Source organism: Aethina tumida, chromosome 6, assembly GCF_024364675.1.
Source record: "Aethina tumida isolate Nest 87 chromosome 6, icAetTumi1.1, whole genome shotgun sequence".
In the NCBI taxonomy this organism is placed as follows: domain Eukaryota; kingdom Metazoa; phylum Arthropoda; class Insecta; order Coleoptera; family Nitidulidae; genus Aethina; species Aethina tumida.
In genome coordinates this window covers 11,523,588-11,532,974 of record NC_065440.1, presented here as the reverse complement: position 1 = coordinate 11,532,974, position 9,387 = coordinate 11,523,588, and the positions used below count along the sequence as shown (strand labels likewise).

The 9,387-nt window shown below is 32.3% G+C and overlaps 2 protein-coding genes across 3 annotated transcripts; one reads left to right on the top strand and one right to left on the bottom strand.

The window, feature by feature from the left end:
• The first annotated feature begins 61 nt into the window (after positions 1 to 61).
• LOC109604079 (uncharacterized) lies at positions 62 to 1,780 on the top strand. Of its 2 annotated transcripts, none has more exons than XM_049968471.1 (4): positions 62 to 380; positions 434 to 983; positions 1,038 to 1,138; positions 1,270 to 1,780. In XM_049968471.1, the coding sequence occupies exons 1-4, from the start codon at positions 87 to 89 to the stop codon at positions 1,486 to 1,488; spliced, it is 1,164 nt and encodes a 387-aa protein (XP_049824428.1). In that variant the 5' UTR covers positions 62 to 86; the 3' UTR covers positions 1,489 to 1,780. The 2 variants fall into 2 exon arrangements, with proteins under 2 accessions (XP_049824428.1, XP_019876173.2); XM_020020614.2 differs by having other exon boundaries at positions 65 to 380; positions 1,204 to 1,780.
• Positions 1,781 to 3,810: 2,030 nt separating this feature from the next.
• LOC109604078 (inositol oxygenase) lies at positions 3,811 to 5,305 on the bottom strand. The gene is made up of 4 exons (XM_020020613.2): positions 5,279 to 5,305; positions 4,693 to 5,222; positions 4,408 to 4,638; positions 3,811 to 4,247 (listed from the first exon to the last, which is right to left on the bottom strand). The coding sequence occupies exons 1-4, from the start codon at positions 5,288 to 5,290 to the stop codon at positions 4,139 to 4,141; spliced, it is 882 nt and encodes a 293-aa protein (XP_019876172.1). The 5' UTR covers positions 5,291 to 5,305; the 3' UTR covers positions 3,811 to 4,138.
• Between the last annotated feature and the right edge of the window lie 4,082 nt (positions 5,306 to 9,387).

Genomic DNA, 9,387 nt, shown 5'->3' with positions numbered 1-9,387 from the left:
GCTGTCAAAACAATACCTGTTATTTACAAATAAACTCGTAAATCCTACATAAACATTTTATTAAAAATCAACCAATTAAATCTTAAATGAAAAACTTTAAAAATTTTCCCATATGCAAATTCAAAAATGCCCCAAAGCCTTTTGTTGTTGTTTTGGTGGGATTGACATTTACGTTGACATTTCGACATTGCTGTGAAAATGTCAAAGTAACATTGCCCCAAAAACCACGTACAAACTCCGTCAAAATCATGCCGAAAGTGTGCCGATTGTGTCTCGTGCGTTTGCAACGGGGCTCCAAATATTTCAACGTGAACGCAGTCGAATCCTATTCGGGCTTCATGCCGTACAGAGACCAACTAACCACCTGCATACCGGAGATGGTAACGGTACCGATACGTGACCGAATTAGTTTAGTTCACACCTAGTTTTTTAGGCCCTTGATTTGATCCCCAACCCAGTGATATGTAACATGTGCCGGCAGGCCTTGAGACTGGCCTACGACTTCAAAACAAAATGCCTCGAAGTGGAGGAGAAGATCAGGAAACACGTCGAGTCGCAACCGAGCGGCGAGGAGTACAATCTCAGCGCCCTGGCCAACTTGGACCACGGCAAACGTTACAACCACCTAAAACAGCCACCCCAACCACAACCCGAGCTGGAAATCCAACACAAAAAGCTCACGGACGACGTGATACAGGAAGTGGTGCTGGTCAAAAACGAATCAATCCCGACTAAACTCGAGTCACCACATCACAAAAGTCCAATTGGCAGCTATGAACCGGAGGACACCAAGACCGAGCACAAACGTCTGTACTGCTGCATGGCCAACGGCTGCAACGAGCAGTTCGTCAACCCCACACTGATGGCGGCCCACCGGGCCGAACAGCACGGCCACTTCGGCGAGGACTACGTGTGCAACTTCTGCGGCGGCACGTTCCGCTCCCTGCAGCTGCTCAGGAGGCACAACACCAAGTGCTGCAAAGGTTGCGTTCACTGATCCGTAGTCATGACCGTTTTAATTTGATTTGCGTACACAGATTCCAGGCCGGAGGAGGTGAAGGCCATACTGACGAAGCGGCCGCACCTGCCGACGAAGGCGAAGAACCACCTGAAGAAGTGGCTGTTCAAGCACACGGACGTAAGTGTTAACGCGACGTCGATCCGAACGGCGCGTGCGGATAATAATTTGGTGATCTGTTGCAGCATCCGTATCCGACTGACCAGGAGAAACAGCAACTGATGATTCAAACCAATTTGACTTTATTGCAGGTGGAGAATTGGTTTATAAACGCACGGAGGCGGATACTGCAGGACCTGACGCGTTTGAAGGCGCGACGCTCGACGTTGGTGCAGTCGAAGCACGCGGAGTTTCTGGCCATGCACACCGACGTCGATTTGGAGGAGGAGATGCCGATTTTCGCCGACGATGCCAACGGGCTTGACGTTAGAGTTGTCGAGGTGAAAGAGGAGTCTGACACTAATGGTTGAAGTTATTTTAATTGTTGATTGTATTGTAAATATTAATTTTAAGGTGTAACCGTTCGCTTTACTATGTAAATATATATAATTTAATGTCTGTTTTTTTATATTCGGTTAAAAGAAGAGGAATAAGAACAAAGTGGTTGGTGAAAAGAGGATTGTCAACAGTAATTGTTATATTTGTGTTAATAGATTAGATCTAATGCATTTAAATTATTTAAATTCTTTACTACTATTTGTTAGACTTATTTTATATGTTTAGTTTTTATACAGTAGTTTGAATAAATATGTTAAATGTTAATTCTATGTTTTAATTCTAAATCTACATTCAAATTCAGTGACGTCTACACAGATGAGGCAAGTGAGGCAGGATGAACATAATTTTACCGAATTAACGTTAATATTAAAAAATATATTTTTCATACCTTTATTCAATAAAATAGAATTCAAATAAAATATTTCCACGGAAAAATGAATCTATTTATTGTGTTTTTAATTAACCCTACTAAAATGTTAAACGACGATAGTTACTTTTCACAAATTTGATTTTGTCTAAAGTTTTTAATAATGAAGATAATAATTACGGACAAATATATAAAAATCTTACCTAAAAACAAATGCCACCAAAAGGCCCTCTATACATATTCAGTAAATTCAAGTAGTTTAAATAAAAGGAATCTGTAATTATATTTTTCAATAATTTAACCCATGTGCGATAGATGACGCCAGTGTTACTAGTGACATACAGCATTTCGAGTTTTTAATTATTTACATTTACTTACCTTTCTTCTATTAGGATTATGCTACATTAATAAATAAAACATTAAGTTAATTTTAATTCTATTTTATTTTGGTAATATTGCATAATACGCGATTATAAGGAATATGTTAAGCGCAAGATTTTAGACAGCATAGTTGCCAGACTTCAGTTTTAACAAAGTATATAGAGAAAAATGTTATTAAAAATCTAATCTATATGTAAATTATTTTGATTGAAATAGATAATAAGAAAATAATTTATTAATGAAGTTTATTAATGTTAAAAATGTATAAACACCTTACATAAGTCAAAAAACATAAACAATAAGACTGTAATATATTATTTATTATTAGGATTTTATACTATAGTTAATCAAAATACATTAGATTAACAAGTAATAAAGACTAGAAAGGTAAAAATAATAGTTTATATATATTTTAATGATTATACATCTCAAATATTTCGCACTGTTAAATGAAGTTTTTATTATTTATTTTGAAAAAAAAAAAATAAATAACAAAATAAATAGACAATAAAAAAATAATTTATTAGCATTTTATTATCTTATAATATACTTAAAATAAATATAATAAAATAAATAGTAATATACAACACAAGACAGTTAAAATAATAGTTTGTATAAATTTAGTAAATAAGTAAGTAAGATTATTGGTGTAAAAATGTAAATGTATAAACAACTTAAATAAGCCAAAAAAAAAAACAAAGAATATCATATAAAATCTTATATCAATCATATAAATTCAAAAAATAAGATTTCAAAAGCATTTATGATTGATATTTTATTACAAAATTATACATATTAACAAAACAAATAAATAATAAGACAAAAATGTATTATTTATTAATAAAATAATTATTAAAGGATTCTAGACTATAGTTAATCAAATTACATTAGAATAATAAAGACTAGAAAGGGAAAAATAATAGTTTGTATATATTTTAATTATTATATCAATCATATAAGTGATTAAACAAAAAATAAGATCTCAAATATTTCAAAAGCACTTATGGTTGATATTTTATTACAAAATCATTATATATATTTACAAAACAAATAAGATAGTAATATATTATTTATTAATGAAGTAATTATTAAAGGATTTTATACAATAGTTAATAAAATGCATTAGAATAACAAGTAATAAAAACTAGAAAGATAAAATTATTTGTATATAATTTAATGATCTCAAATATTTTGCACTGATAAATCAAGTTTTTATTTATTTAGAAAAAAATTAACAAAATAAATAGATAATAAGAGAATAATTCATTAATGAAATAATCATTCTATAATCTTATAATACAGTTAAAGTAAATACAATAAAATAAGTAATAATATACAGCATAAAACAGTTAAAATAATAGTTTGTATATATTTAGTAAGTTTATTGATGTTAAAAATGTATAAAAGTCAGAAAAAAAAACTTAAAGAATATCATATAAAATCATATAAATGATTAAAGAAAAAACAAGGTCTCAAACATTTCAAAAGCACTTATGAATGAATATTTAATTTTTTTTAAATAAAATAGATAGATTAATATATCTATTTATTAATAAAATATACAAAATATGATTGTCAAAATAATAGTTTATTTTTGTTAATACAAAAAAGAATATTTGAAATATTCCAAAAGCACTTATAATTGATTTTTTATAACAAAATCATATTTACAAAACAAAACGATAATAAGACAGCAATATATTTATTACTGTCTTATATAATAATATTTTTAGAATTTTATAATACAGATAAAGAAAATACAATAAAATAAAATAAGAATATAGAGGACGGTTAAAATAATATTTTGTATATATTTCCATGATTATACATAAAATATCAATAAATGTGCCTCTTGTACAACACACAAAGACCATTCACCATTCCAAAACACCCGGAATGTACTTTTCAATGAGACTTTCGTAGTAAGGCCACAATTTCTCGATGTCAGGAATTTCAGCACTCTTAGTGTACAAATCGTATTGGCTGCAAAACAAGCACAAATCCAGTTAAAGTATTACCTAAACCAGTTGTTTTGGATTAGGTCAAGATTAAGCAACCCTTATCAACTATGACGATAATGACCTTTACCATTATATTAAGTGAATACAAATCACTATATTGTAATACTAATTTAATTGCTTACTTGAATTTGAGAACCGACTGTCTCGTTTCCTCGTCTTCGTCTTTCAAAAGATGGGAGTAATCACCGCCGGAGTGCCACGGGTAGAAGCTGTGGAAACGTATCATGTTCAGGGCTTGCTTTGGTAGTTTGGTGTTGTTGTGCACCAAGACCCTGTACAGATATTCGTCGTGGCCCCAGGACATCAGCAGGTTGTCCAGGCCGCAATTCGGCTTGTAAATACCATACTTGGTGCTAAAATGTTCAATGAGTTATTCAGTTCAGACAACGTATGAGTCGGGGATTTACTTGTATTTGGGGTTTTGACCGTCCTCGTTGTCGACGAAGGACGTGTCCCTGTAGACGATGTTGTCGCTCCACTCGCAGCCGACGACGAAGGTGTCACCGACGACGCACCACTGAGGCTGGTCGTAGAAGGCCAACACCTTGCCCGCGTCGTGTATCAGCCCCGTGAGGTGGAACCAGTCGTCGTCCGGGTGGTCCTTCCTGATGCGTTCGGCCGTCTGGAAGGCGTGCACGATGTTGGGGATGTCCACGTCCGGATCGCTCTCGTCCACCAGCTCGTTGAGACGTTCCAGGGCCTGGCGCATCGTCGCCTTGAAGTGGTCGAACTTGGTCCACTCGTCGATCTTGGACAGGACGAAGTCCACCGTCTGGTGCGTGTGCATCTCCTTGTAGGTCCTGCGTACCCGCTCCTTGATCGGATCGTTCTCGTCCACGGTGTAGTCACGGAACTTCTCGACGGGTTTCTTGGCGAATTTCGGCTCCGGACGGTGGATTTCCGACGGGTCGATGATGCTGATTGTCCTGTCTTGGCCCTGTGAAATGGAAGTTAAGTGATTGCAACGCCACCACGGCCAACGGGGACACTTACGAGTACTCTCATGTTGGTGGTTGAATGGAACTGATGGTGTTTGGACGAGACGATTTAGTTTATATATGGTTTGCGGGTAAATCTCTTATCGGGAATTAATATTTTGAAAACGCGGACTGAGGTCAACGTAATATCAGCTCGTTTTAATTGAAATATGTGGAAAATTTGCTTTGCTTACATCATAATTTCGCTAATGCGTTTTTTTTTTGCCTTCCATTTAAATTTTTGTTCCTTAAATTTAACCAATTCACTGTTTTGATTTCGAAATTTTCGGCGTACCTCTTTGAAGTTGAAAATGTGAAGAGAAACTGAGTTAAATATTTTAGGGAGTTCAAAACGTTGCTGTTTTAAAATTATGCACTTCAAAATGAACGCAATCACAAACATAAGATAACAACGTAAAAAACTTTCCGACTAAACGGCAAAAATTCTTTCATTTATCAATTGTATATTAAATATTAAATATTTACAAACTAAAATTTAATAATATTTTAAAATCATTCTAAGAAAAAACCAACTTAACTTAAATATATTTTTTAATATCATTTATAAACATAAACATTGTATATGAATAAATAGAAGTAACAAAAATATGATCACAAATGTGACTAAAGTCACGTAACACAATTGGATAATTTTTTTATGTTCAGATACAATGGAAACTTGAAAAAATCTTGCCACTTTTTTGCTGAGCCTATTGGTTGATCATTTGGTTCCAGCATGATGGTCCTCCAACTCACTTTTTCTTAGCACAAGGGTGAATAGGAAAAGGTTGATTTGTATAGTGTCCTGCAAGCTCGCCCGATTTAATCCCTTTAGATTTCTTTTATGTGTGGAGGAGCTACAGTTAAAAGTTTATCAAATATGTGGGCAAATTTGAAGACTTTAGAAAGAGTTCAAGGAAGGCAACTAGCCGAGGATAAATTTCAGTAAACAAACCATTGGTACCAACTCAAACAAGACTAAAAGTGGGCACAAAATGTATTAATTATCCTCCAGAAATTTGGCGAAGGGTACTTTGAAGTGATGAATCCATGTTCAATAGAACAAGATCAGATGGTAAAAATACATTCATCATCCTCCTCATAAAAGTTTGGATCCCAGATACACTATAGAAACTTTGAGATACGATGGAGGAAAAGTTTTGGTTTGAAGTTCTTTTCCCTGGCTTGGTATAGAACCATTACAAAAAATTATTAGTAAAATTGACTGTTTGGTATATAGAGACATTTTAGAGAATATTCCTCTCGGATATGGCAAATAAAGATTTACTTCCAGCATGATGGTGCTCGAACTCCCTTTTTCTTTGCTGTTGGAGACATTTTAACAAGGATGAATAGGAACGTTGATCTGTATTGAGTCCTGTAGAGTCGACTGATTTACACCTTTTAAATTTCTTTTATATTTGGAAGAACTACAGCCACGAGTTTATCAAATATGTCAGAAAATCTGGGCCAATATAAAGGTTTTAGAAAGAGGCACAAAGATGTAGTGCCTTCTTAGAAATGAAAGGAGGACAGCTAGTAGAGAATATATTTCAGTAAAGAAACCATTGGTATTAACTTAAACAAGACTAAAAGTGAGCACAAAATGTATTAATTATCCTCCAGAATTTTGGCGAAGGGTACTTTGAAGTGATGAATCCATGTTCAATAGAACAAGATCAGATGGTAAAAATACATTCATCGTCCTCCTCATAAAAGTTTGGATCCCAGATACACTATAAAAGGTTTGAGATACGGTGAAGGAAATGTTTTGGTTTGTGTTTCTTTCCTTGGCATGATATAGAACCATTACAAATTGGAATATAGAGACATTTTAGTGAATATTCCTCTCGGATATGGCAAATAAAGATTTATTTCCAACATGATGATGCTCAACTCCCTTGTTCTTTGCTGTTTGAGACATTTTAACGAGGATGAATAGGAAGAGGTTGATCTATATTGAGTCCTGTAGAGTTGACTGATTTATACCTTTTAGATTTCTTTTATATTTGGAAGAACTACAGCCACGAGTTTATCAAATATGTCAGAAAATCTGGGACAATATAAAGGTTTTAGAAAGAGGCACAAGATGTATTGCCTGCTTAAAAATGGAAGGAAGGCATCTAGCAGAGAAATGGAAGGAGGACAGCTAATAGAGAATATATTTCAGTAAAGAAACCATTGGTATCAACTTGAACAAGACTAAAAGTGGGCACAAAATGTATTAATTATCCTCCAGAATTTTGGCGAAGGGTACTTCGAAGTCATGAATCCATGTCCAATAGAACAAGACCAAATAGTAAAGATGCATTCATCGTCCTCCTCATAAAAAGTTTGGATACCAGATACACTATAAAAACTTTGAGATACGGTGGAGGAAAATTCCTTTCCTTGGCATGATATAGTACCATTAAATGAATTATTAGTTAAGTGGACTGTTTGGTATATAGAGACATTTTATAGAATATTCCTCTAGGATATGACAAATAAAGATTAGCCAGAGCAATCAAAAAAGTGTCTCTAAGGTAAAAAAATGAATAGTTAAAAGATCTGGCAAGGGAAATAAATAAATTTTGTTTATAAATAATTCTCTTTATTCAGAATTTCTCAATTAATGTCGTAGTACTGTATTAGGCATACAATATAGACTTTTATCAAGTAAGAATGGGGATTAGTAAAGGAATAATGAGAACTATCTTAAAAATATTTATTTGATAATATACAAAATATAGGTAAACATGTTAAAACTATAAAAGACTACATGGTATACTTGGTTTAAGGTGTTGCAGCAGGAATGTCTAAAATAGGATATACCTATAGTTGCAGATATATAAAAAAATTTACAAATAAACCAGGACTACTTAAAACAAAAAGAATATTCATTAAAAAAAAGCTCAACACCGACGTAATTAATAATATGTTTGCCGACACTGCGCACTATCACAAATGTATAATAATCTGGATGAGAAGAGTAAAAAACATAAAGTTAATAATTAATCGACTTAAAAACTAACGGAGTAAATCTCGTGCTAGACAATGTACAACAAATTGTAGCCAACGACTTATTCGTAACAGACAAAAAGGAAAAATGTACATTTTAATATTTGTTTCAATCACTAGTTACATCACTACATTGAATATATAGCTACGAAACCAATGAGTTTTTGTGTAAATGATTTTTATAATTTGATCTACTAGTTGAAAAAATGATTTTTAACCATTTAATTGCTAATAACTACATAAGAAAATTATATACAATAATTTGTGAGGTTAGAATGTACATCCATTACGGGGAAGTCCCGCAAATAATAAAATATATTATAACATTGTTGTTTATTATTTTATTTATGTCATATAATACTATGTAATACGTATTAGGGTATAATTTAATATATTCTTTAAAGTAAGTCTTTTATCAAACAAGTGGCTCTTAATGGTTCCTAACCTAACTTAAGTCAAAAAACATTATAAATAAATAAATTAAATATGTACAACAATAAAAATACACGGATTCAGAATAAATATTGTTAATTTTATTGAAAAAGCTTTTTTTAAAAATGTTATTAAAGCTCTAAAGTTGAAAGCATCATTATCAATATTATTAAAAAAAATATTGCCACAGATAACTTACAGTTTACCATTATTATTTTTTAATTATATACAGGGTGATTCATCTAACATATTCATTAGAATATATATTGAATATTTTTAGAGTCTTAAATTACAAATAAAAGAAGTATACCATGTCTTATACCTAAAGCCAATAGTTTTTGAGTTATTAGTTTTCTCCCAAGAATTTTGACAAACTGATGGTCTAGTTGAAAAAATGATTTTAAACCATTTAATTACTAATAAATACATAAGATAATTATATACCATAATATGTGAGGTTAGAATGTACATCCATTGCGGGGAAGTCCCGCATTTTGTGAGTGTAAAATATAAAATTTATTATAAAATTGTTGTTTTATATTTTATTTATCTCATATAATACTATGTAATACGTAATAGAGTATAGTTTAATATATTCTTTAAAATACAATATCTTTTATCAAACAAGTGGCTCATAATGGTTCCTAACGTAACTTAAGTCAAAAAACATTTCAAGAATGCATATTTTTAGAA

Coding starts and splice junctions, on each gene's coding strand:
- LOC109604079 (XM_020020614.2), top strand. CDS start 87: ATGAAAAACTTTAAAAATTTTCCCATATGCAAATTCAAAAATGCCCCA. Junction 381..433: donor CCACCTGCATACCGGAGATG/GTAACGGTACCG, acceptor CTAGTTTTTTAG/GCCCTTGATTTGATCCCCAA. Junction 1,139..1,203: donor GGCTGTTCAAGCACACGGAC/GTAAGTGTTAAC, acceptor GATCTGTTGCAG/CATCCGTATCCGACTGACCA.
- LOC109604078 (XM_020020613.2), bottom strand. Junction 4,639..4,692: donor GGTCAAAACCCCAAATACAA/GTAAATCCCCGA, acceptor TGAACATTTTAG/CACCAAGTATGGTATTTACA. Junction 4,248..4,407: donor CAGTCGGTTCTCAAATTCAA/GTAAGCAATTAA, acceptor CTTGTTTTGCAG/CCAATACGATTTGTACACTA.